Genomic DNA, 27,883 nt, shown 5'->3' on the forward strand with positions numbered 1-27,883 from the left:
CTGAGTCACCTCACCTGATGCTGTAGAGGACATTGCCGTTTCTGGAGATCCTCAGAAGCTTGTTGTCTGTGGTAATCTCATGGAAATGGGCCCCTTTCTCATTAGCAAAGAACAAGTCAGGCTTCCAGATGGAGTCCAGCATGGAGGGGTCCAGGTCTAGAGAGTCATCAGGGTATTCATTGTACGCCAGCCGGGGGTCATTCCACTGCTGTCGCAGGAAGATGTTCACCCTGTAATCCTGCATGGTGCAAGCAGGGAGCAGAGGAATGCAGTTAGTGCTCAGAGCAGGCTGGAAATGCTGAGAACTGGGGAACATGTACTAAAATCATTCTCAAAACCAAACCAGGTCCCAAGCTGTGGGTCAGCCCTCTTGGCTTTATTTCTCAAGAAGCTGTTGTTGTTCTTAGCTCTGTGGCTTACAGCTCTTGTAGCATGAGCAGCTGCCTATCCTTGCATCCCTCCATCACAGCAATCATCAGCTGGGAGCCCTGGGGCTGGAGAAGTGATGTTAAGTTGCAGGAGCTGCAGGGCTGGTGTCAGCAAGGTGACTATTGTGGAGGATTAAGGGGGAAAGGACATCAAAGCAACTTCTTTTCTCTGTTGAGCCATCCCACACTGTGTCTAGATATGGTTTCTCCAGGCTTGTGAAAAGAAAAGGCAGAGTGATCCTGGGAAGGCATGTTCCCTGTGTGTCCACTAATACAGGGGTAGCTCAGGTTAACAGATGGGAGCAGCTGCCCTTGGTGAGAACATGTGAAGATGGAAGGGATGTGCATGAGGTCTGCTCTCTTAATCCTAAAGGGGGTGTTCTGGGTTCCTCTTTCTAATGTCAAAATGCCAGAAATGCTACAGATTTTATAGGATGTCAGTCTTCTTTAATTGCAGCTTATACCCCCCACACTATGCAACGTATCTGCCTTGTAAGCATGTGTCTTACAGCTCCTCTGAGCTCCCCAGGCCAAGTCTAGAGGCTGAGGTCAAGCACAGACACTCCCCTGGACAATTAAAGGCAGTTTCTGCTCTCCCTGTCTGACCAATAGTTTCCCAGGGTGATCTCCATGCCTCTTTTCTGCTGAATGTCACATGAGAAAGTGAGCCAACAAATTGAAACAGGGAGAGGATGTGGCAGCTATCAGGAGAGGGATAAAAGCTCCATGTCCATAAATTAATTGACATTTTCTAAGTATAGAAGCAGACTGTGTCTGAAGAGCAGCATATAATTAACCAGCTTCATTGCCCTGGCCCAAACTAATTGTTGCTATCATGATTCAGGGTTTCTTTGGTGCCTTTCTAATACTAATGTACTTTGAAGACTTCTATTAAGAGACACTTAACGGAGGGTGTCTGACACACCTGCTGCTATTTAATACCTGCTGCAGGCACTAGGACCTTTCTTTCAGTGAGGTTATTGCAAATCTCTGAGGAGACCTCTCTGGCTCTGCCGTCAGGTCTAGTCTTTCTATGTGGAGAACATAAAGCTCTGGAGTTGAAGGGTAAATGTGGAGGACAGTTTTTCTGATGTTGCTGCCTCAAATGCTCACTTGACATGAACTTACAGTTGCTTATCTAGGAGGACATGACTGTTGTGGTGTCCAGTCATTCGGGAGAGGATTGTGTCCTGTGTGCCTTGTGTTTTTGGATGGGGCAGTTCACAGCCAAGCTCATGGTCTAGAATCTGTTTCAGGCCACTTAGTGCCACCTGCATCCTTGGAGCACGGAAGCTGCTAATGACATTAATGGTTGTGACAACAGCAAACGAGCCAAGGACTTGATGCTAAAAGGAGCAGACTTCTGAACATGAACAGGAGCTGCAACACTGTCTCCTTCTGCTGATATTCCAAAAGTCACCTTCACAACTCCTGTTGCCTCCCTCTAACTTAATTATTAATCTCTGCCCATCCTGGATAATGTGTCTTGAGAAAATGTGAATAGCTGTGGGCAGCTGGGAACCAGGCTCTTAGTGCAGGACTGGCCAGTCACGCAAATGTGGAAAGGGAAAGCAAGCCAGGAGCTCCACTTCCCATGGCACACAGCACCTCCCTGAGCAGCTTGTACATTTTCAGTTCTTCCTTTTCTGTGTGTAAAGATCTGCAGCCATTGCAGTCAGGGGAAATCAATGTCACTGACCTAAGAGGTAGAAAGCAAGAGGTTGTTTTGCTTATTCAGCTACAAATAAGCTGGACGTTAGCAGGTCAGCTCTGGTTGGGGGGTTATGTCATGTACAACAAGAATTGAACTCATGTTTGGAAGAAACTTCAGGGGTAGCTGCCCAGAAGTGTTCTCAGCCTGCAGGGTTGGAGGGAGGGGGGTGGGAAATGCAGCCAATCTCTCTACAACAGCCTGTGCTGCTGGGGATAAGCTTTGTTGCTGGAGTCAATTCACTGCTTCAGCTCCTGAAGTTGCCAAAAGGAAAGGGTGAGAAGGGAGGTGTCCTGTGCTTTGCCTTGCCACCACAGCAGACCTAAGAGGCCATAGGCAGAATGAATGCCACAGGTTTGTCACCATGATGAGTGATATTAATCATGTGCTTGTGGGCCAAAGGAAATTAACTTCTCACAGTAGATGGCTGCGAGAAGCCTCCTCCTAACTCATCTCCAGAGACCAAGTATCCTCTGCTCATGTCCTTTGTAGGAACAGTCCAGGGGCATGTCATGGATGTGTGGTGGGGGAGACCACTCTACCTCCTTCCACTGGATGTTCAGCAGCGTGGTGACTAACTCTGATGTGTGCTGTTCTTTGTGCTCCTCCTTTGGAGAGAAGCATTTGTGGCAGATAGTTTTTTATTTGTTTTGGAATATAGACACCTGAGCATTTATGTGGTGATGTAAAAAAGACAAGGACAAAGGAACAGAATACATGCACTGACTGCAGTTCTCTGGCTTTGTCATTTTAGGACATCAGTATTTTTCCTGTGTGTGTGTGAGTTTAGAAAGACCTTCCTTCTCAATGGGTTTGTTCCACAGTCCTGACCTGGCCACTGGGAAGGGCTGTTTCCTCCCAGATGCCTTTTCCCTTACACCAGGCAGCTGCATTGCGCTGTGGTATTGAAGCTGCTGGGCAGCCTTTTAGATTCCTTGTGTCCCAGCTTCTTTGAACATTCATGTAAAAACAAGCACAGTGACTGGACACGACACAGCCTGAGGAGCCAGCAGAAGGCATGGAGAGCAAATGGGGCATGTCTGTGGCTGTGACACAGCCTCAGATCAGGGTTATAGTGTTCTGTACCAGCTGATAGATCCTGTGTGTGAAAGCTTTGTGCCCAGGCATTGCAGTCAAGCTGAGAGGTGATGAGCCAAACAACACTCAGTTATTGGCTACCTGGAGGTATATAATTTTCTCCTGGATGCTGTTATATGAGGTCTTAGTTAGAATCACTAGGAAGTCCATAGTTGCTCCTAAATGATGGACTGAAAGGCCTAGTTTTTGATGTGAATTTCAGGGGGTCGGGGGCGGAAAAAAGGTTTTACTGGGGCTGCAAACTCAGCACAAAAATATCTTTCTCCATGTCCTTCTTATCACTTGAGCTCCTCATTTGTTTGCCAATCACATCCAGACATTGATTACCTTGTGCAGCCTGTTTCTCTGGCTGGCTTGGGAGTACAGAGCAGCAACTCAGAGTTGTGAAGGCATTCAGGAGCTTTGCAGTTTGACACAAAAGCATTTTTTTTCCCAAGGGGGAAATGACACAGGGCAGGAAGAAAAGAACTGAAGTGATCAACGTAGTTCAGTTTGATAATGTTGAAATGAAATTCTGCTTAGTGGTTTCACAAGGGGCCAAGGAAATGGAGGATCATTTCAGACCTTTGCTTCCTGAGACACCACAGTCTTGGCACCTGATGCTGGGTGAGCTGATGAGAGTGGTGGCAGGTGGGGGGTGGTGCTGTGAAGAAGGATGGAGACTGTCAGGAAGCTCAATAGGTTTCAGCCCCTGACTCAGGGGTTCTGTCAGACCAGTTTCTGCACTGGGAAGTTTTGATGAGAGACTTCAGTTTGATAGATTTAAATTTTGCTGACGGAAAAAAAACAGGGTAGACACCAAACTCTCCCAGGAGGGGATTCTGTTGGGCTGCAGAGCACAAGCAGCTTTATTGGCATTGGGTTTATTTTATAGAAAGGGAATGAACAAGCATTTTCAAGGCTACTTGCCCTGCAAAGGAGAGATAAAACTGACTAACTGCAAAAAAAAATCAACACACCAACCCTTGGAAAGGTTAATAAGAGAGCTGGTGACCTTGCCACAGCTGTGGCCAAGCAGCCAATTTGAAGCCTGGTGTGAAAGCCACAGCTGGGGCACAGGGAGGAGGTAGTGTGGCTTGAAAGGGTTAATAAGAGAGCTGGTGACCTTGCCACAGCTGTAGCCAAGTAGCCAATTTGAAGCCTGGTATGAAAGCCACAGCTGGGGCACAGGGGGAGGCAATGTGGCTGGTAGCTGTGGTGGAGGTGCTGCTGGGGAGGAAGGCTGCTCCTTGAGGAAGGTAGGAAGGTGTGGGAGCAGTGTCCTGATGCTTATTATCATTGGGGTGGGGGGGTGTTTTGTGCTGGGAGCCAAAACAAAATTTTTCTGGGTTTTCCTACAAAGGAGGGGAAAGCATATTCCTTTGGGCTAAGGAAGGAGCTGCTGGGGGTGGGCTGTAGATAGCAGTATGAACTGAAGGCTTAGGAGTTGAGTAGAGGTCTTTTTCTGTGGCTTGTTTTTATGTCCTTGCATTTGAATTACCTAGTTCTATTTCATGGCTTTGGTTTTGTCTTTTTTTTTTTTTTTAAAAAAATACCCCCTTTGTTCAGTGCAGGGGCAAACTCCAAGCACAGAGGTGGCCACAGCACTGAGGTCTAACACTGAAGCAGCAGCAGGCTGTATGAGATGTTGTGAAAAACTTTTCATTTTGTGTTTTGTGACTTGTTCCATGCTTATCATCTTTGTGGGGCTGATGGTTGGACTTAAGAATGACTGACTGCAGAAAATTGAGCTCAGAGCCTAGCCTTTACTGCAAGATCTTTGTGTTGATACCTAGATCTTTTGCTGACCTGGGTGTGAGTGGAGTCAGTATTAAATGTGACCTACTCACTTAAGCAGTTGTGCTTGCTACCTGCTGCTCTGTGGCCTTTGAGGCTGGAGCAAATTGCTTGGCCTGTTTTGCAGAGTGGTTTGTGACCTTGTTGGAAAGTTCATGCACAGATGTCTCTGAACAAGTATTTAACATTCAGGGAGTTACAGTCATGAGCTTCTCCTGTCCTTAGGAGACTCTGGAAGACCAATTGTGGCCATGCTGGAGATGGCTGGGAAACATTTGGTTTGCTGTCTTCAGATTGTACAATGGTGGCATTAAATAATCAGAAAGAAATGTGTATGTATATACCCAGGGAAGTCTGTGCTGGCTGTTTTGTGGCTTTATTTCTTTTACACTCCTGTTTGCTTCATGTGGATCTTCTTTAAAGCATAGGTCTGGAAGGTGTCATAAAGTCCAGCTCCTAGCAGCTTCAGGTGATGATGTAAAAATAGGTTTCTCCTCCTTTGTGTGTTTTCACTGTGTGCAAAATGCTTCCAACTGCTTAAGCAATCAAGAGATCCTTAAAAATGCAGCTTTCATTGGAAGAGAGATCAAGGGCATTGCTTAATTCCAATTTTATAGCAGGATATTTGTTAGATGAAATGCTCAGATACTCTTAGCAATTGTCTCATGCTGCAAAGAAAAGCCACAGCTGGTGTAGTTTGTTCACTTAAAACCAAGACCCTGTTCCCTAGGTACTTGGCTTCTATTTCATTTTGCATGAAGATTGTGTAGCTTTGCTCTGTTTCCTACTCTGTTACAGCTGGGGGGAAGGTGTTTATGTATCTGAAGAGCAAAAAGGGATTTAGCAGCTTGTACTGGGAGCTGTCTTGTGGTTTTTAAAAAAATGTATAGTTAATGAGGATGCATCTTGCTTTTGTCCCCTGGAATGCCTTGCTGCTGGATGCCTTATTGCAGTAATGCTTTGGGACAGAAGGAGGTTTTCTGCACTGGCTGTTGTAGTTGGTTGCCTCTTTCCGCTTGAAGCCCTTGTTGCTTCACAGGATTGTGGCCCCAGTCACAGGTTCCCTTGTTCTGAGAGCTGTTTGCAAGTGAGGTTGGTGAATAAAAGCTATAAGCCACAATCTAACATAAATATCCAATCGATTATGTGCACTACTAGAGGCTTTTATGTTTGGTCTCTGGTTCTACAGGACCCTTAAAGGAGTTTACTTCCCTTGCTCTAAGTCAGATCTGCTTTGGGGAATGCAGACTGGTGGATGACTTTTTTTTTCCCTCTAGCTTTGCAATAGTTTTTCAGGTTTCCATTTCTTGTCCATTTTGAACCTTTGTTGGGCAGATATCAGCTTTCTGCCTGCTCTGGAAAGCCTGTGCCTTCTCTCACCCTCAAATCACTGTTTTCCCTTCTGTGGTTTGTAGACCCAAGTGGCTGCATCAGATGCCTGTCTTGTTCTGTTTTCCTGCGTTTTCTCCTCCTCTAACTTCCACAATGCCTTGGACTGTAAGTGAGAATTTGCCTCTAATCTCTCTAATCCTCTGCATAGTGACCTTATGATTTATGCTGATTTGTGAGCTTCAGGCAGTGTGAAGTTAAAGGGCAGCAGTGATATTTTCTGTAGGAACCAACACTATGGAAATATTTTAAAGGCTTCACTAGTTACGTGTCTGGCATCCATAACAGCTTTTCCTGCAGGACTCTCATTTTTAGGTGCTTCAGTACCTGTGCTGCTTGTGTTCTTGTCAGAGTTTACAAGCAGAATTGCTGTCCACAAAGCTGTGCACCATATGAGGCTGTGTGCAGTGCTGTGTGAGCCTGACCTCTGGACTAGCTTGTCAGAGCTGGCTTGGGTATTTCTAGACAAAGCAATGTGCCCAGAGGGTGGTTTTTTGGATTCCCACGGGAATTTTTTCTATGGAAGACAGACTATGAGATGAGTGGTATCTGGAAAGGATAGCAAGTCCCTGCAGCATGTCTTGGAGGTGAACTGCATATCTCCTTCTCTCTTATGCCAGTGTATGCTAATTTCATGGAGCATCCTGCTTACTGGGATCCTGTGACATCTTTGTATGGCTGCTCTGATGCATTTTGCAGTGCAGGACAGATATACTGGAAAACATGTCATTTGTAATGTGCCTCGTGAGCTGCACAGGGATCCCTTGTAGGCCTGCTCCTCTCCCTTGCAAGCTGTGGGTGGTCTCTGCTAGACTGTGTAGGAACAGAGTAGTTATTGCCTGTACCACCAAAGGAAGTATCCAATGAAATTGTACATGAGGAACAGATGTGTATTTTGCTTCTAGTTCTTTCTGGTTTGCTTTACATACAAATGAATCTGTAAATACACTTCTCATCTCTGAACTCTGACAAATTCTGCAATCCAGCTGTGAAATGTCTTGCTTTGTGCTTGGACAGTAACAGCCATTTTTATTTTTTTTCTCCTGCTGGAACTGAACTCCCCTGAGCCCCAAACACTTCCAGAAGAATGGTGCAGTGTCAGAGGAGACTTGCAGGCCCAGGTGTAACAGATCTTGGTCTGCTCTGGCAGTGTTGTGCATGACAAATGACTTGCTCAAGTCACAGGGTATGATCTAGTTGTAAAGCCCATAAGATCCTGCCTGACTGCACAGAACTCCTGAAACTGGAGTCTTCAATTCTTCATTCAACATTTTTCTAGAAAAAGAAACCTACCAAATAGTAATTAAACACCATATTTCTGGATTAACTGTAATTAGCACAGAGGTCAGGTGCTGTACCTCCAGAGCTTTCCTCTGCTGTTCACTGATTGTCACAACTAATCTTTAATAGTTCTTAGGTGGAGCAATTATCTCCTGTTCTAGTGACTCTCTGCTCCTAGTATCTTGCCAAGTAGGTACAGCTTTTAGCCACGCTCACTAATTTTATGTGAAGTGAACCTTAACTTGCAAATAGTGGTTTTGATTTTTTTAAGAAAAATCATTGTCTAACAGAAATGTCTCCATGAAAAGAATAATCTAGCAGTTCTCTTAGTCTTTAGGAATTTGCAATCTGGTGCAGACTGAATTTGAGTTCAGCTCTTTTGCCTTCACTTTAAAGCAGTGATTCAAATATCTGGATTTATATGCAGTCCAACACAAAGTATCTGCAACTGTCTCTGAGCCTGGAGCCTTGGGCAAGTCTTCAGAAAGGGCTGTTTCCTTTTCTGAGCCTGTGGAGACTGTGTGATCTTCAACTACGTGTTGTGTGTTGACCATGAACTTATTCAAACTTGAGATAAAACTTGGGAATGCAATGCTTTCCTCTCCTCACACTACAGAGGAGTGTGATGCTGCATTTGCTGGGTGTGTGAGGCTGAGAGCTGTGCTGGGGTTTGTACTTACCATGGTTGTTTCTGCAATCGAACCAAAACTGTTGATGAAAATGTTGCAGCTGACATTCACTGGTGGGCCTGCATGACAAATACAGATTGGAAGAGCAGTTCACTGTGTGCTTATAAGACAAAGTATTTCCACTCTGTAGCATTAACACCTTTATGTATATTTTGAAAATGTTCATTTAAAGCATCTAAATGCTTCTGACCTAGGATCTTATATTCCCTACAGAGCCAGTGAAGCAGAGGGTGATGTGGGGATCACACCGGGCAAAGGAGCAGGTCCCTGTGTGACAATGAGGTGTCTGCACAGGTTGGAAGCTGGATGGGAGACCTCAGGGCTCTGCCAGCAGAAATTCTCTGTCCTGTTTGGGAGAGGGGACACCCAGATTTTGGGCCATGCCTCTGCTGGGCTTTATTTGCTTTCAGACTGTGAAGCTTTGCTCAGCCTGCTCGGGTTAGAAAAGTTAAGGAGTGACCAGAATGAAGGTTAAGGGATGCAAAGATGGTGATTAGAGGGCATGGGGGTCAGTATGTCCATGTGGTGCTGGTGCCCAAAGGTATCAGTGTGACTGGAAGTGGTTCACAATATTGTCTGGAAAATCTGAGGTGGAAAGGGAGCACTTGCATCTCCCTCAGTGCCAAGAGCTGCAGTTCAGCACAGTGCAAAAATCCAGAGGGCATTTTGGAGCCAGAGCCATATCTGGTGCCTGACAAACCAGTGGCTTGCTCACTTACAGTGAGGAGATTGCTGCAGTGCTGTGACAACGGGAGGGGAGAAACAAAACAACCCTGTGGGCTCCTAAAGGACCTAACTGATGCTGCCCAGTTAGTGGTGGGTAAAGGCAGCATGGGCAGAGAGCAGAGGAACCTCCACAGGAACAGAGGGGTCTCTTTAACACCAGGGAACTCATCTCACATCATCCCTGTGACAGGTGCTTCTGGGAAGATAAAATCTGTGGAAGAGAAGTGTGGATTTTTAGATTATTCTTCCATCCTTTATGGTGATGAGGATGGTGTCTGCATTTCAAACACTGTCTGGTGGCTCAGCCTTGCTCAGAGAGTGACACTTGTCTGTTAAGGCCACATCTGCAGTCTGGCAGCTACTGCAAGATGAAATACTTGGAGGATTGGCTTTACCAGGTGATTTGTGACTCTAACAAGTGACTTGTGCCTCTAATCAGTGCAAACTTCCTCCTCTGTAGAAATGAATGGAATTTCCTGATTACTAAGTAGTAATTGGAGCTGGGGTTGCTCCTCTTCATTTCACTTTCCTCCTCCCTTACTTCAGCCTCTTCAGAAACTTGGTGCCTGGCCTCTGTGGGAGTAGGATTGCAGACACATGGCAGCAATGTTGCCTATGGCTGGGACCCTCTGGGTGTGTGAGACCCAGGCAACCCAAGCAGGCTGCTGTCTAACCAGCTCCCAGACAGCCCTTTGCCAGTGCAACAGCAGCTCAAATCTGTGCAGCTGTTTCTCCAGACACAGTATGGTCTAAAATATCAGGTACAAAATGGTGTCTTTCTTTCCCTCTCTTCTTCACAAAACCCTCTTATCCAACAGGCTTGTGAAATGTATCCAGCAGCTGAAAGCACATTTTACCATCAAGCTTTAGCACTTGTTTTATCCCTCTGTAGTGCTCCTGTTGAGCTCAGGAGTAATAGTTTTCTTCTCTGGATCCATCTCATGAACTATATAGAAGGTCCATGTGTACGTGATTTCCCTTCCCAAAGGGCACAGCATAAGAAAAATCCTGAGCTGACTTCCTGGATGACTGCAGCTGCTCATGCACGGAGATTCTGGCCCTGCTCTTCCTGTCCCTGTGCTGATGTGCCCTAGTGAAGTTGAATATGGAATGACCTTGGCCCAGTACCCATGAAGAGGGCTGTCCTTGGGACAGCTCAGCTCTTGTTGAGGCATTGTGCTCTTCCTGCTGTGTCCAAGGGGAGCACTTTGCAGATTGTTTTGTTTGGTGGTTTTTCGCATGTGTAAGACACTAGAATCTTCCCTGCTGGCCACTGAAAAGTGCCACCTTTGCAGTGGGAACATAGATTCCTAGAAGTAAGGTTAAGGGTACAGCTTGGGTTAGAGGTCCCCTGTCCCACACCTGCTAGGTCCAGCTCTTATCCCTGCCTGGATTACTGACTTCATCCTCCAACTGAAAGCAAAGCCCAAATGCTTCTTCCTTGTTCTCAGGATGTGAATCCCCAGCTAAGTCCAGACTTTACAGCATTTAGGGAAAAGCTGTGGTCTTATTTTTGTTAATCTTCCCCTCCCCAAAAAATCAATCAGAGACAGATCTTTTTAATTATTTTAGTTTGGATATGAGCCATTAAAGTGCCCTTATGAGTTACAGCAGTTAATTTACATGACAAGCTTTGAGACCTACAGCCCCAAGCTCTGTAAAATGCCTCTTGTGCCTCCCATATAAATCGGACCCTGATTTACGTGTGGGAGGCTAAGCCAGCAAAACTACCCTATGGGGAAGGTGTAGTTCATGGAAATAGAACTGAAATTATATTAACTCAAATAAAAGTGCAATACAGCTGCCTTCAGCAGGAAGATAATATATACGTTTCATTAAATATTAAAGTTTAATTTCTTTTGTGTGCATGCATTGATTAGTGGTAGGCAGGTTTAGAGGGTGGATTCTTAACTCTGTGATTTGCATAAAATCAGCAGTGTTTTCTGTTGTCTGGTTGATTACTAGGATATCAGTTTCCCACCTATCTCCAGGTTTAAAAGCCTCAAATGGAGCTCATTTCTTGATGCTGTGTGGCAGGTGCTGTCATCATTATTAATGGGTCCTGGTAACCCTGTGTTAGCATTGCCAGTTGACTCTCAGGATGAGGAGGAATTGGTGGTAGGAAACAAGTGAATGAAATGAGCACTGAAGAGGGCTGGACAGTGGCTGAGAGGGGCAGGTCCTGCTATCTCTGGTTGTGAGTCAAGGGTCTATCTCTGTGATAGTGAGATTGGTTAAAAAGAAAACAGAAAAAAAAACAAACAAAAAAACCCCCCACAAAAAAACCAACACATAAAGCCTTGTTAGAAGAGGTGCCTTGAGGAGCAAAGGAACAGGTCCTGTTGCCTCTTTCAAGATCTGTTTCAATGCTGCTTGGCTGCCAGGAAGTATAGGGTGAACAGGGGAAATGGGGTATGCAAGGCAGTGGCTGGGATGGAGCTGTGCTGGGAACCAGCTTGAGACCCCCCTCTGCTGTGGGACACAGTGATGGCTCAGAGCTGCCTGGGGCATCTTGCTCCTGGAGCTTGATGGGAGGCACTTTTCTTGGCTTTATCTGTTTTTAGAAGGTGCTGTGGGCAGTGACCTAGAGGAAAAGTTGTTCTCCTAATCTGTCCCTGTTGGTCACAGTTTGGTTTGGCAGGATCCCTGTACTGAAGTGTTTCCTGCATGTCAAGTTGTTACAGGATAATCTTCATTCTGAGTGGAAATTGGATGCCTTTCCAGACACCTACAAGGCATCCACGTGCCAAATATCTCATTATCATACATATTTAATATGAATATATTTATTATTCTTATTCCATGCACAGTTAAGGAGGTCTTAATGACTTTTCAATCTCCAAAATAAACCCTCAAAAGCAGGAGTTCTGCATACCTTTAAAATTTGGCCTGATCCTGGCATCGTATCCTGAAGTTCGCCCCATCAACTTATCCAAGAAATCAGAAGGAGACATGGGTTTGGGGGCAGATCGTGCTGCTGCTTCAGCTTCTTTGGAGGCTGCCAAGCTGAGGAGAAAGAAAGAGGAGGTTTTAGTGTACATCCCATTCTGGGGAGTATTTGGGGTCCAGAAACAGAGCAGTCAGCACCTCATTCCCACTGTGTGCTGGGGTGGGTACCCATGTGAATTCCTAATGAGGCTGCTCTCTGCTAACTTGTTTGCCCAGCACAAACATCTCTAAATACAGAATCCCAGCTGCCACCAAAGTAGAAGAGAGATGATGAGTGGAGAAAATCCTTTTGTGAGTTTAGGTATCACTGCTTGGCGTGCCACTGAATTACAAATGCGAACTCTGGCACTGAGCTCCACAGGAAAAATCCACTCTGAGATTAGCCTTGGGCAGAAATTACTGCTTAATTACATAGCAAATAGCAAGGAGCATATTTGGTACCCCGACAATCTAATTTTCCAAAGGGTAGGATAAGAGCAATTTGGGAAGTAGAGGCTGAAATGAGTGTCAGGTGGTTGCATAGTTCCTGCCTTTGGGACTGGAGGGATGGCTGGATTCCTGCTTGCTGGTTGGGCCAGCATTAGCTGTTGGTACCTGCAATGCAGGGGTTGAGTTCAATACAACAATGTGGTCTGTGGGTTGGGATGTGTCTGGAGAGTGATCCAGAAATGATATGTTGGGCTGAGGGTGAAAGGAAAGGAAATCTTCTGGGGACCTGTATGGCCTCTGGGGCAGAAGAGTGAAATTGCCAGCTTATCTGTAGAAGATGACAATCTAAGGCTGGCAATATGCCTTTTGACTCTATAGCTGTCCACAAGATCTGCTGGGTGATGATTTTGGCTTAAGAAGTCTCTGTTGTTGCCATCTACACACGGGCAAGTGACTCCCAGTATTACTTGGTGCTCATTCTCAACTTTGCAGGAAGTTTTTCTTTTCAAGACAGGAATAGACATTATTCAGTTCCTTCCCTGGGGTTATATATCTTTCATTCAAACACAGACCATTCCCAGCCTAAAAGTGTGATGTAAAATAGCTGAGATTAGAAAAAAACCCCGAAACCAACAACCCCAAAACAACCCCTCAGATGACACGCAATGTGCTTAGGGCAAGAGCTGTCTCTGCCTGTGGGTTCAGACTCCTGATGCTGCTTGGAGCCTCCAGGCACATTGTAATGCAAATGTACAATAAGACAAATGAAACGGCTTAGGAGGAAGGGAGGTTCATCGCTTCACCTTTTGCAAACCTCCTGAATTGGTTGAAGTACAAAGGCTGTGTGGGAACTGTGAGAAGCTACTGTGGCTGAGCAGCTGAGAGGCCTGAGCCTGTTTACAGCAGGCACCAGATTTTTTTAGCTCAGTGTGTACTGACAAATGACAGCATGGAGTCCTCTTCCAGGGTGAGTCCTTATGCTGTGAAGTTTGTTTCTTGTCTCAAGAGAGCCTGCAGTGGTCAGGCCTTCTTTCAGAAAGGTAGTGCTAAGTACTGGCACAAGACCTATCAAGAATAATTTAGGAATAGTTACTATGCATGGCATTAATGTGACCCTGCCCTCAAAGGGTTTTTGAGACATGCAAGTTTGAGCTGAGATGCCAAAGACAAACATTATCTAGACAAGGTCTTGACAAGAGCATTTTGAACTACCAGGTTCCCTGGGACTTGGATCGATGGGATTCAAAAGGGCTTGGGTGCCATAATTTCAAAATCAGGAGTCTGTAGTAACCTGTGTTGCATCAGCTCCCTCCTAGCTTTAGCAGGGATGGCTCCTCAAGCCTTGGCTTTGAGTCCTGCAAACTGACAACTGCAGTCTGGCTTCTTTTGTAAGCTGCAGGGAGTTCTCTGCCAGTTTTTTGACTGTTAAAATTTCCTACATTTCAGTAATAAGGAAAAGAGACATTCCAGATCACTTCCAGTGGGAGTCTAAAACAAGGTTTTCATTCACTATTTATACATCCCCAATCCACTGCTGCACTGGACCTGACCTGGCAGATGCACATTCATGCCTGGAGATGACATGGCAAGGTGTGGATTTAGCTTTTACTGGAGCCACGTGTTGTTTCTTGTCTTGTCCCTGTCTCTGCTCTAAGAAAATCTGCAAAGCCAAACCGCTGTTTCAGGAATAAGTGGGGTTGGAGAATGGGTGGTGGGTTGGTTTGTTGTGTTGTTTTATTGTTGTGTTTGTTGTGTTTTGTTTTGTTTTTTTTTACAAAAAAGAAATCAGCAACTGATTTGCAAATTCAAAGGAAGAAGGCTGAGAGTGGGAGGATGGTTAATACTGGGCTCAACAACTGCATTCAAAAAGTGTCTGCACAGCCATGAGGCTAGAGAGAAGATTTCAATTAAGCAGCAAATGATTTGGGAACCAAAGACTCCTGCCACTTCATCAGCCAGATGCCAGTTAGTGCAATACCCTGATTTTTGGTCATTAACTGTTGACTGCAGGAAGTGGAAAAGTGGGGGGCTGGGGAGGGAGGAAGAAGCAGTACAAATTTAATAAGCTTTAAGTGCAAAAAGAGAATTAGAAACTGCAATTCCCCTGGTATTAGTTTTTTAAAAATGAGGTGAAAAAGCACAGAAATCAGTGTTTAGCTTTCCTGTAGGTTCCTTGCTGAAGCCTGTGCTGAGTTTATTCCCTTCCAATGCAGATTTGCTCATATTTCCTGGATTCCATTTCTTGAGTCTTTTTTTTCCTTCAAAATTGCAACTAAATGGGTTTCATGGGCTCACTTCCTGCATAGAAGCATATAAGACAGTTCCCATAGTTATCTTGGAGAGGACCATCCTCTCACAGCCCCACTGCTTTCTGCAGCTTTATGCCCATTCCTATGAGGTTTTGTGTTCACTTTTAAGTTCTGAAGCTGTCAAACATGGTTCTGTGTGGCTCCTGGTGTGTCATATAGAAGCACTTTTAGGGTGCTCTTTGCTGCTACCTAGGAACAATGAGTTCAGAGTTTCTTCCAGGTTTTGTCTACTAACATTTTCCTAAAACTGTCTGGTAGCAACTTTCCCTCTAGATTTTAACAAGCAAAGACAAGAAAGCAGGGGATTAGGGAGCAGCAAAGCCTTGCCAGCAGCAGGCAGATTTGTCCAATCTCTAGCTCAGAAGTAATAGTAGAAAATAACACTGGAAGTTACAGAGAGGCTGCCCCCACCCTGGTGTTCCGAAGGGACAGATTGCATTGAACACAACCCTGAAATTTTCCCTCTGTCTGTGACAATTGAGCTTTGCCATGGCAGTTTAGCTCAGACAGCATCCAATAAAGTGATCAGCTTCTGCTGTCAGCAAGATTTGCTTCAGCCAGAGATGTGTGCTGCTCTGGGAGTTTGCTGGGGTTTTCTCCATCCCTTAGTTCTTACAGAAGCACCCTTGAAAGTCCCATGGGACTTTCATCTCCTGGCCCAGCAGAGGTGTGGAGAAGAAAATTCCCAAGTGATTTGAAAATTATTGACGATAGAAAATAACTGGAAAAATAGGGTGGATTGTTGTGTTGTTTGGGGAGAAAATTTATGCTTCAAATAAACAAAGAGACAAAGCGTGTATCAAAAAACCCCTGAAGATGTAGTTTGCATTGGTGCAAGTTGTCTGAGCTGAGTGTCTTGGTGCATTTAAATAGCAGCCAGACAGCAGCTTATCTTATTTACACTGGTGTAATCCCTAGTGGATCTGGCTGAGAAAGTGCAGTCAGGCAATCATCTCAGCAACAGCAATGGAAAGGATCTCTTCCAAGGGTCGATGAACTAGCTTAATCTTCTGTGATATTAACACTGGGATGTAAGCAGACTCCACCAAGCCCCTAGGAGGTCCAGCCCATCAGAAGGGATGTGAAGGTGAAAGCTGGTGGGGATGAACAGCTGGCTGCTCAGGACACCTAAGAAACGCCTTCCTTAAAATGGAGCAGTTGAGCCTTGCAGGACAACTGTTAGTGGTTTCTCCCAGCTTATGCAGGCATTATTTGCCCTGTCTGCATGATTTTGTTTCAGCTAAGCAGATAATATATTCTTATAAGAAGTTGTTTAGTTTAGAAAGTGGCTTTTCTGCAGTCTGGGCATGTCAGTTTGCTTGGTTTCCAGCTCCCCAGTTGGCTGTTTTCTTTCTCCCCCCATTTGTATGATCCTTGTGCAATATTATCATGCTCTTTGTTTGTTGGTTTTTTTTTGGTCTGTGACCATGGTTGTCCATCTAATTAAGTCCAACATCACAGACTGCCCTGTTCTGGCTGAATGCTGATACTGAGGAATATTCATTTTTTTTTTTGCGAAGAGAAGAGATGATGGAATTTAATTAGCACTGGGCCCCTATTCCCTTGTTAAATAATTTAATTGTTAATCATTAATTCTGAGAGTAAAAAAAAATGCCTGGCAGCAGAAGCACAAACTTGCAAAATACTTGTTTGCAGAGGAAATATACCTCTGCCAAGTGTGGAAGGCTCAGGTCTCTCTGAAGGTAAACTGGTGCAGCACCAGGAGACCAGCACTGGCTTTATCCCTCTAGTTGAGCTCTTATCTGGGAGGATCACTGGGTTCAGTGCAGCTCAGCAAAGGTTTCTGAAGAGGTTTGTTAAATTATTTATCTTTGAAACACAATGCAAGCCAGAAAGCTTAGCAGGGATGTGTTGCGAGTGGTGTTCAGGTGAGCTGGCTCACACATTTCAAATGGGATGTTTTCTCTAAGTAAGTATCCTGGGGAGAGGAATATTCACCAGGTTTTTGAGGCAGACTGAGATGACCAATCTAACTGTTCCCTCAGTGCCTTCAGAGCTAGGCCTTTCCAGAGCCATGTGGGGTCTTGGCAATGTGGGGTAATTCCTCAGCTTTGTTTTATTGACTTCAGCAGGCTTTGAAAGGTGTAGGCATATGGTTGGGCACCATATCAGATGGTTGGGCACAGAAACACACTATAGTTTCTGTTTAACTGTTTCCCATGGCAGCTCTCCTCCTGCCCTGCTCACCTGGGTTTGAACCATCTCCCTGGTCCCTCTGATGGTGCCTCTTGGGCACAGAGACTGGAGCTGAGCAGAGCCCAGTCTGCTCAGGCTCTGCAGATGCCAGGACTGCCTCTCCCCATCTTGACCTCAGCAGCCAGAGGAAGGAAGGAAAGATGACAGGTTTTCCTAGTGAAAAAGAAAAGAGGAGCCCTAAACTCTGCACCCAGACTGCTATTTCTGACTGCACATCAACATGTTATCTTGAAGGAAGTGCTGCCAGACACTGGCCTGGGAAGGCTTGGCAGAGACTGCAAGCAGCCTTCTTTTTTTAGTGATTAGATTTGCTATCAAAATGAATAGCACAATCAATATTAGTATGCAATTCAATTAAAAAGGATGAAGCTCATTGTCTGCATGTTTCTGTCTGTCACATTGTCTGAATCCCTGACCTACAGCAGTAGAGGGGAGAGGACAGAGGAGTGGAGGTGTGTGGGGAAGAGAGCACCTCAGCTGTATTTTTAGGCTATATTTTTGGCCAGGCATGGTGCAGAGTCAAAGGAGCTGTGAGTGTTGCACCATTTCTGCTCATGCTCAACTGTTGGCCACTACAGTCCACCCAGTACAGGTGGGGGCTGTGCTACAGGGGTGCATTTGCAGAGGTGGGGAAGGAATTTGGACTTGGTTGTTTTCTTAATTCAGCTGAAAGCTTATGCAACAGAAGCATGGAGCAGACCTGGGTGTTGGGCCAAGATAAGAAAATATTCATGTACTATGAGAATGGTGAAATGTGGAATTTGAGAACCTGTGAGAAGGGAGATTTCACTGAGAAAAACACGGGCAATAAGCTGTTGTTTATCCCTGTTTGTGGGGGATGAGGATGATGGGAAAGGAGAAGCAGGCTTGTAAAGTGTAGTCCCCTCTGCCCTGAGTGGCTGTGCTCAGTTGCTGTGAGCTGGTTAAAGCAATTCTGTCTTTTGCACCAGAAGTTAACTGCATTGCAGCACCTGCAGGATGGAATCAGTTAAAGTTTTAACCCAGAGAATCCTCAAATGCTCTGAAGTATCCTGCACATTGTGTTATTAGATCCACTAAATCAAATGGCGGTAGAGAGGGTAGAGGAGCTGGGAGGCACTCTTCTATGGGCCTCAGGTAATTAACCCTCTGTGGTCACCTCCATCCAGGGACACCTGCAACAACTTCACTGGAGTGAGAAAAATCTCTCCTTCAGTCTTCAGCATTCCAATGCCTGTGTCCCACTGCCATGTTCCCTCAGCCTGTGGCTCCTACCCCAGACTGCAAAACATCCTGTCTAGAACTATGAAACCTCCCAATTACACTGATTAACTCTATGGAAAGACACCAGCACTTGGAGCAGTTGCTGACACTACCTGGACAGAGCAATAAGGAAATAATAAATGACTAGACAATCAGTTGGGGGGAGAAATCTGCACATGATGTGTAGTTGAGAATGGGAAAGCACAGGGAGATCAACAACTCGTGTGGCAGGAGTGCTCAGCTGCATGCAAGATCCCTGCTCTTACAAGGACTGTTTTCAGACTCTCATGTTTCATTTCACTCTGCATACCTCCCATTATAAGAATTTGTGTATTAAATTCAGTTTTGAAGCCAAAGACACTGTCTAGTGACATTCTCAACTAATCTCCCTTCCAGAAGCATCTGCAGTTCCTGGAGCACAAGTAGTGCCTTTCTGGAGTTATATGATCCTGAGCCACTGAGGCAGGCTTGAAAACATAATGCAGAATCACAAGTCAATGCTCGGGTTTTAATCACTTCTGAAATAAATTCAGGAAACACCAGCACTGACTCTTACATGTGCACGTACTGGAGGATTTTTGAAAAGTAACAATTGCATTCGTCATAGAAAAAAGTCCCTGCAAAGACAAAAGCTGGTTTCTAACTCGATGCTTGCTGAATATTCTCTTTAAAGTCAGATATTTAAAGTGATGTATAAACAGCCTTCCTGAATGCAGCAAATAAAAGGGTAAAAGTGTCTTTACAAGATGAGGCTTCACATTCTAGGTAACAATCTCTTCACTGATGTGCTCTTCATTTAGTGTTTGGATGGAGAGCAGTGGTGGGAACCTCAGCTGACGTCAGAGGGTTTTAGATCACAGACCAGACAAGTGTCAGGGAATTACGAGAAGTCATGGATGCTTTTTCTATCTATAGCTCTGCAGTTGCCCTATCACTCCCATTTTCCTCAGTTCAAATAGCTTGCTAGGGCAGCTTTTTAAAATTTAGTTTTAGTTTAAGGATTTATGGTGCTTATTAAGATGGGATACAAATCTAGTAACTGCTTTCTTTTTTTGATAAATCAGAGGTGGTATGACTAGAATTCTTTAAAAAGAGAGTTAACATGCAGTGCAGAACGATGGGTTTTACCTGAAACTTTTTTCCTACAGATCCTTTTAAAAGTCCTCTTGAGCTAACGCACAACCTGCCTACAAAATTGTGGGTCCAATAGTAAAACTGAGGAATTCTGTTGCATTTTTTACTGTGACATGTGAAATCATTATGGTATTTTCTTATAGAATTAGTTATTTTCATTGTATTGCAAATACCCTGCTGGAGACAAATGTCCCCTCTGTCCTGTCTGTTGTTTCTGGTGTCATTTATCAGTTTATTCATGAACTATAATGAAATGTAACTTCTGGAAGGAATTGCTTAGCTCTGGGTCTGCTGCCCAGGAGGGCTCTTCTCCTCCCTATCCCAGCTGCCCTTTCACTTTGGTCTCTTCAGCTCCCTGACAAAAAAAAACACCTCCATCTTTTCAACCCTGGCAGTGCTGCAGGGCCAATGTTGGTGCAGAACAGCAAGTTGTGTTTGAGGCTTTTACCTTGTCAGCCATGCTGCTGGGAGATGATTTCTAAGCCTAGAGCTCTGTGACAGGGTTTGATGGATGGGGCTGGAAGCTGGAGGATGCTTGTGGTTCTCAGGCACATGGGGTGGCAGGAGAAGTGGAACACATTTTGGGTTGTAAATCAGATATTGTGAGCTCTGATGCAGGAAAAAATCTGTGTGATATGTCAGGGACTGTTGCCTTGCTCAGCAGTGCTTTCAGAGGGTAAAAGCACTGAAAGTGAACAAAGGGACAAGATTACAAAGATACCCCATGAAAGTCACCTTTTTTTGTTCATAGCCTATCTTTGCAGTTCTTACCAGATAAGAAAAGGCTGCCTGGCTCAGGAATTCAGAGCATCTCCCTTCCCTGCTCCCAGCTGCACTAATATGTGTGGTGCACAGACCCTGCTGGAGTGGAGCACTTGACCTGTTTTGCCCAGGAGCTCTCTCTACACCAACAAGGATATCTGGAGCTAAGGGTTTTTTAAAGGGTGCTGATAACATCTGAACCTCAGGTTTTACACCTGCTCTGTAAGAGAAGGGAGGAGGGGCCTGTGCTCAGGGCTTTGTACAAAACATCTTTTTACTTGCATCAACTGAAATAAAAAAGAAAAAAATCCAAAAGCACTTGAGTAAAGGTAAGTGATTAATTCTGTCGGGTTTTCTGCCTGGGTTCCTGGCTCAGCTGTGTTTTGCTGCTGAACCAGCCCTGTGCAACACAGCTCCAATCCACCTTTCATCCCACTTCTGTGGCTGTGTATTGATTTGTGTGTCTGGTCCAGCCCCGCTGGGGTTGGGGGCCGGGATCTGCATCCTGCAGGGGTGGTCCTGGCACTGCTGGCAGGGGCGGGGGAGCCGCGGTGGGCAGCGCTGGCCTGAAGGCAGCGTGTGGATGATTGATCGCACTGCAAGCCCTGCCGCTCCGTGCATGCGGCAACTCCTCCTCTTGGCAGCCTCGTGGCAGTTTTTTCCCCTCTTCACCCACCCGGCAATGAGGCACTGATAAAAACAAGAGTTCTCTGCCTCTCTGCTACGGCATTTGTTTGGTTTTTCTTTCCCTAGAGGGCTGCGAGCCGCCGTGGAAAGAAAAAGAGGGAGAAATCAAAAGGAAAGCAGGTGGCAAGTGTGGTTGTTTGTGTGTTGGTTTTTTTTTGTTTTCCCCCTCCTTCCTAAAATCCAGATTTTGTAGGTTTTGGTAAATTAAGATTTCTCCTGCTTTTCTCAGCTGGCACTTAGATCCAGCAATGATGTATTTACAGGATGCCAACTGTGTCTGTGCACCAGCCAGATGTGGTGCAGTCCCCAAATCACCAGCTCACTGTGGTGCATTGTAGGGATGAAATAACTGTCTGCAGAAAGGAGAGTGCATCTGTCTCTCTCTATTTCTGTTCTCTCCAGGCCCTCTCTGTGCTTTGGCCTTCCAGAGAGAACAAAAGCTGTATTTGTTTGGTTTTTCTTTATTTTCAGTTTCTGTGCATCAGTGTCTTGAAGTTTCGGCAGAGATTTAGGAGCAGCTTGGAGGTGTGTGTCTGATCTGCAGTGTGATCAAAGCACACAGACCTCCAGGACCAGGCCATCTAAGGCACAGCAGCATTCACAAGAGGTTAAGGGATCTACCTCATTTTGCCCCAACCAATCATCTTGACCAAGAAATACCAAAGTAACCACCTCCCCTCAAGGGAAACTCTGTTGTCTTGCTTTGTAAACACAGATGTAAATTGTTTGCACAATTTTCGGGAAGGGTGAGAAAAAGAAGAGGTGATATTTTTCTTTTTTAAAGAGAACTGACCTGCTGAATTAGCAATATTTTATTATGCTGAGTGCAGTGCAAAAGTTGCTCTTTCCTAGGCTGTGCAAGTAGGTCTAGAAGGCAGCAACCAGACAGGCTGGTGTTGAGTTGTCTGCTCATGGCTGCTAGACATCCTTTCAGTGCTTTGCACTGGAGCAGCAGGAGAAAATCCTGCTTCTCACTTCCTTGTTGCTCCATTTATCCCAAGGTTTTGTTTTGTGTGGGTGTGTTTTTTTGTTGTGTGTTTGTTGTTTTTTCCCCCAAATGGAATTGTTCAAAACCACTTGGAATTATTTTCTTTGTCAATCAAAAAAAAAAATCAAACCACAGTGGGCAGGGTATGTTGGAATGACTTTTTTTTTGTATGTAAAGAATATGATGAGCCATTTTGCAAGGTGTGAGGTGCACAAGTGTAGCCACACTTCTTAGGACTAGAGATCATTGTGCTCTTGCTGATAGACAAAGGTCGACAGAAAGTATGCAAGGTAATGAAAGTAAATCAGAGGGTAATTTAATGGAAATAGTGAAATCCTGATTTAATGTGCCACAACGGGTGAGAGCTGATATATGCAAATAAACCAGATAGAAGTAAAAAGAATTATCAGCCCATCTGTTGTCTTAATATGAGTCACTTTGGGATTCTCAAAAAAGCTCCAGGTTAGAAAATAAGCAAGTAAAACTCTGAATAGATTTAGGTGATTTGACATATTTAAATGTTGTGGTTTTGATTTGGATGTTATGAGTTTAAAGCATGTTTTATTTTTTAAAACCTTTGTCTTTCCTGAGTACCTAAATAGCAATTATATTTGTTGGCTGGTCTGACATCTTCTTATAAATAGTGAAATTTGGAGAGCCCTTTTAACCTGCATGTTAGGGTGAAATGAGAACAGACTGGTTTTCTATCACAGGTGAATGATCACTGGTTAGTGCTGGGATAATAATTTAATTTTGGACATTGATTAACATCTTAATTCAGGTGCTGAGATTCTTTTATTTCCAGATCAGCTCATGAGGTTTTGGTGAGATTAATTTCAGAAGCCAACAAAGAAGGAGTTTGCCCATGAACACGGGGATTGCATGTGCTGCTGCTTACAAGTGCTTTTTGACTGGAATCACTTGGTCAGCAGCAGAATGAACAGTTTAGCCTTTAGACTGTTTTATTAAACCTGGGACACTTAGAGTCAGAGAGCCCTTTGCTGCTGACTTATTTCATACACAAGGGTCTCCAACACCCTTTCCATGGGAGAAGAGGTATAAGGGAGAAAAAATTCCCATGCCTAAATTTTTGTTCCTGAAGGAAGTCTCTGTAGACAATTGATATGATGTCATGCTCTTACATGTAAGGGCAGGATCCTACCACAGATTAATCTCTCTCCAGAAGCAGCTCACTTCAGCTATTTGAACAGTAAATGCATATTCTGCCAGTGGGACTTGCTGCAGTATAGGGTAAGGTTCAGTGGGAGTCCAAGTGGACAGCCAGTCTATATTGCCTAAAATCTGCAGAGTATCAGTGCCTCAGAGCCTAAGGGTATTTTATTAGTGCATGTGAGAAACAGCAATTTTATTTTTTATTTCCCCCAAGGTTTTTATTAAGATGGTTATGTAGGGTTTCCCTGCTCCTTGCACCCAACATAAGCTAAAGGGAATAGTTTTTGCCCTGACATTTGTGGAGCTTTTCTTTTGTTCTGATCTCTCCAGAGTACAGGTCTGGAGTTGTTTAAGGCAGCTGTTTAGAGAGGAAGGTTAAGAGCAGACTGTGTTAGGAAATTATTTGCCTACTCTATATTGATTTGTCTGATTTTCCTAAAATGCAAGTAAATTGTGATGGATGGATGGAAGTGTGTATAAAGTCTCTGCAGAAGGCAGGGTCTCAACATTTTGTCCTTTTACAGGGATGGCACCAAATCAGTCTGTCTTTGTAGAATGACTTTATGGGTCTCTAGGCAGAATTGCCTACAAAATCACATTTGCAAACCTTGAATACATAACCCTTTCAACAGGGTCTCTAATGGGGCTATTACAGGTTGCAGACCAGGGAAGCTGAAGAGTGTCCTTAGAGCCACCCAGTCCAAGCCTTTGATAAATCATTTTTATTTTGTGGAGGAGCTGATAGACTCAGCAGAGACACAACAGGTCATAAGGCACAACTTCCAGTAGATTTTAGTTAGTGTGAGGAAAATACTCTTTAACTACTGACAATATTTGCTCTGTTTATCTTATGGCTCCAGAAGTCTCTGGTCAGTGCTTCGTTCACAGGTACCTCTGTAATGCTGTCTAGCACTGCAGAGCTACAGCAGAAGCTTTGGAGATAACTCGCACATTACTCTCCATTTCTTTCCCCCACCTTTTTTTTTATTGTTGTTTTATTTCCAGGGAGCTGAAATCAGCAGCTCTCCAATCACCTACTTTACCTGTGAAGTATGTTTTAAGAAAAGGTGTCTTTCTTTCCACAAAATTATGAGGCATCGTATTCACAGTGGCAGCTTTGCATTGTTTTAAAGATTGAAATCAAAGAGCTCTGTTACTGACAGAGGGGGAAAATACAAAGCAAAAAATGCCAGCTAGAGCAATCCAATAGGCTCTGAGGCTGGCAGCAAGTTTTAGCCTGTGAATCCCTTGGAGCAACAGCCTTGATTCCCTCTCTAGCTGACAGCTTGCTGTTAGAAGGGGCCAACTCTGATCTGGATTCAGTGAAGGTCATGCTGCTGATTGCCAATGTACAAAAGTGCAATTAGGACAAGAACCAGGCCCAAACAATTTCAAAGCCTCATAGGAAAGTGTCCAGTTGGGTAAGATGTCAGTTCTAGGCTCTTTTATCTCTTATACAAGGTGCGTTCTTACCCTGAAACTTATGCAGTGGTGTTTCTGGCCCACTGCAGATATTAAAATGTGATGCCACAGCAGAAGGTCCAGGCAAGATTGTCATAGGGTAGGAGCAGCTTTTTGTTCTGTGTGAAGGAATTTGCAACTGAGCCAGGGTTTTAACATGCAGTCTGTGTACTTAGACTTTGGGAGGATGTTCAAACCTCCACAGAGAGGAGCAGGACATCTGGAAGTTCCTGTGTCAATGTTATCCAATCACTTCTAATTTATTATTTAGCATTTATTTTAAAGAAATGGCATTTTGCCTTAAAGAGATAGGTGTAAGGTAAGACTGGTCAAGCAGCCTGTCTGGCAGAAGTCCTTCTTCATCTCCCACCTCAACCCAATTTCAGTCCCTGCCTCTACCCAGGTTCTCAGTAAATGTCTTAGTCACAGCTATGTGCCTGTAGTCTGAGAAGGCAGGAAGCAAAATGGGAAATGCTCTTCCATAAAGAAAGGCATGTCAGAATAAGCTGCTTATCATGAATTCTTTCTAAACCTCCCCAACTCTACCAAACAAATATATTGGCAATACCATAATGTTTGCATTCACACACCAGCTGTTACTCTTTTTCCACAGGGTCTTGTTTTTTAAAAGGCTGGTGAAGGATGTTTTTGTTAAGCCACAAACCAAGTCTTATTTCCTGTACAACCTAGATCTCATTTTCCTTTGGGACTTTGGATTTTTCTTTATTTTTGAGGTGTATATGCTAAGGTATAAGGAAGTCTCTTTCCAGACTATCTTTGGCAGGCTGACAATAAAGTGTGGTCCACCCTGTAGTTTAAAGCAATGCGGATGTCTCCTACAGATTATTGGATTATTAGCTTGTGGGTTTTTTAAACCTTATGTATGACTGGGAGCTGGAGTAACTGGCACACTGAATTTATGAATGACTGTTAATGAATAAACTTCACTTACTGAAACTGAAATAGCAAAGCTATTTCTGGACCAGAAAGGCTGGTAGATTTTTGGCCTGTAATAAATTGAACATAAAGCACAATGTACTGGGGTGAGGGAGAAGAAAAATATTGCTTAGAGTGGCTTCTGAGCAGAAATTACTGAATTTTTTCTTGTTTGAAGAACTGTTGCAGTACATTAAAATAAATTGGTTTCAACATCTCTCCATAATTAAGTTAGAGCATTTCCAAATGTTCTAAAACTTAAATTAAAGAGAAGTGGACTTACACAAATACCTCTTGTATGCAATATGACACTCACATATAGCACAGATATGTATATAATTTATATAAGTATAAATATTTACATTATAACCTGAAAGGATTGGTTTATTAAGGTTTTGCATGCCCAGAACTTTGACTGGTGTGCTGAGAATCTGTAAGTGCTCATGTGTTGTGTGATGCATAAGTGGGCATCAGAACAGGGTTAGCAAGACAGGCATGTATCAATTTCGCTTGCTCAGGCAGTTCAGGAGAGTGCCAGTCAGGCTTTCATGCCAGGGCCACAGAAAACTCAAGCATGGAAATGCTCCTTTTTTAATATTATCCCCCCCCCCCTTTTTTTTTTAATCTGTGTTTCAACATTGTTTAACTAAAGAGTTTATTGCACATACATATGATTCCTTTTAGTCCACCCCACTATACTGAGAAGTGCTGCCATACACTTGTGACTAAACAAGATGTGAAAGGATGGCTCTGAAGTGCTGGGTGTTGTGCATTGTTCTTCAGACAGTGGTGATCTTAGTTGTTTCTAGAACTTCTTTCTGGGTTTACCCAACAGAGAGAAATTAAGTGTTTGGAGTTCCCCTTACAACCTTGCTGTCTTTTGATTTTTCTGTGGAATTGCAGAAATAGAGAGAATATCCCAATTTTTATGCCTGGAAAGACTAGTGTTTTTTTAAAAAATAAAAGACTGATAACTGGAAAAGTCCAGCCAGTATCAGCAGGTCTGCTACTGTGTTTCATAAAATAAGTATTACATCAGTGATGTATATGTAACTAATATCGGTTCTTTCATGTTACACTGCAAGATGAGATTTTGATAAAATACAGAAATGCAGAAGTGAGAGCCATGCAACTGAAAGCCTAAAATTGAGCAAGTTCAGGTCATGACAGAAGGTTTGTTGTTTTTTTTTTTCCAACTGCACGTATCTGGCATCTACCAATTGCTACAGCAGGCTGCATGATTCATGCAAATAGAGAAGAGCTTCTACCTTTCAATATTTTTTTTTTTCCACTTAATAACCCTGCAGGGAGGGAGGGATAGACCAGAAATGATTTTTAAAGACTATTCCTTTTCCTACCTTAGCCTTAATAAGAAACTGAACACATGTAAATAGGAGTCAAAATACAGTTAGTTGATAATGGATGCAATAGCAAAATTTTCCCCACATCCCCTTGGGCTTTCGTGTAGATTCTGCAAGGGAAGGATGTTGAAAACAACATGAAAGAAAAAAAAGAAGTTGGGAAGGAAAGTGATTATTTTCTGTTTGTTTTGGTGAGTTAAGACATAGCAAGCTGAGGAGAGAGGGTGAGCCCTTCTGGAAAAGGAACCCTGAGATTTCTGAAGACATAGCTAGGCAGCGGAAGCATCCCACAAAACTCACCTTAACCTGCAATGTAAGGGTGGGGAAGAGGGCGAGATGGGAATATTTACCCGGGCAAATTCAAGTGCAGCATTCCCAGCCGCCACTAGTTGTCACTTTGCAACCAGTCGGGGTCGGTGTTTTCAGCACTGCGGTTAGCGGGATTGCGGTGCTAATTAAACGGAGAAACTCCCAAAGCCGCGGAAAGTCTGGAGCCCGGGGCTGTGCGATAGCCAGTCTCGGGAAACCGAGGGGAGGCGAAAAGGCAGCTCGGGCAAGGCGGAACGCCCTGTCCTAGGGCTGAGCCTGTGCCTCGGGGCTGTGTCCCGAGCTTGGGCTGGGCACGGCGGTCCAGCCCGGTGCTCACGCCCTCCTCCCGTAAAGCCGAGTCTTACCTGAAGAAAACGAGCGTCTCCCACACGTAGACTCCGAGTGCGTTGACGTTGCACATTTTTCCAGCTCTCGCTGTCGGTTGTTCTGGTGCTTGTTTCGGGTTGTTTGGTTGGGGCTTTTTTATTTGTACTCCTTAAGAGATGGGCCGGTGGGGTTGGCCAATAAAGTAACCCGGCACGTGGGGACAATCGGGGAGTGGAGGGTGGGGGGGGGGGGGGGGAAGCGAGACGCCCCTTCCGCGGCAGGCTGGGCAGGGGGGAGGCCTGGGGGGCTCCGCTCAGCACCCTGGAGAGCGGCCGGATCAGCACCCTGGAGAGCGGCCGGATCAGCACCCTGGAGAGCGCCCGGCGGCTCCGCTCCGCTCCGGCGCGGCCGTGGCTCGTCCCTCCCCTCCGCCGGTGCCCCCGCCACCGCCACTGCAGTGGTGCTCGGGGCCGGAGGACTCGAGCTTCCCGCACCGAAATC

At 44.6% G+C, this 27,883-nt stretch overlaps 1 protein-coding gene and 1 long non-coding RNA gene across 3 annotated transcripts in view; one reads left to right on the forward strand and one right to left on the reverse strand.

Annotated features, from left to right (window-relative positions):
• GLRA1 (glycine receptor alpha 1) overlaps positions 1 to 27,605 on the reverse strand; it is a 37,529-nt gene extending 9,924 nt beyond the window's left edge. For both annotated transcript variants that reach the window (XM_051631024.1, XM_051631023.1), the window contains exons 1-4: positions 27,421 to 27,605; positions 11,974 to 12,104; positions 8,364 to 8,431; positions 15 to 238 (exon numbers count right to left, since the gene is read on the reverse strand). In XM_051631024.1, the coding sequence (XP_051486984.1) occupies positions 15 to 238; positions 8,364 to 8,431; positions 11,974 to 12,104; positions 27,421 to 27,476 (479 nt within the window). In that variant the 5' untranslated portion in view covers positions 27,477 to 27,605. The remainder of the gene's footprint in view (positions 1 to 14; positions 239 to 8,363; positions 8,432 to 11,973; positions 12,105 to 27,420) is intronic.
• Positions 1 to 27,883, forward strand: part of LOC127389956 (uncharacterized) — a 185,828-nt gene that overhangs the window by 12,927 nt on the left and 145,018 nt on the right. The gene's annotated exons all lie outside the window — the stretch shown is intronic.

Source organism: Apus apus, chromosome 13 (genome assembly GCF_020740795.1).
Source record: "Apus apus isolate bApuApu2 chromosome 13, bApuApu2.pri.cur, whole genome shotgun sequence".
NCBI lineage: Eukaryota > Metazoa > Chordata > Aves > Apodiformes > Apodidae > Apus > Apus apus.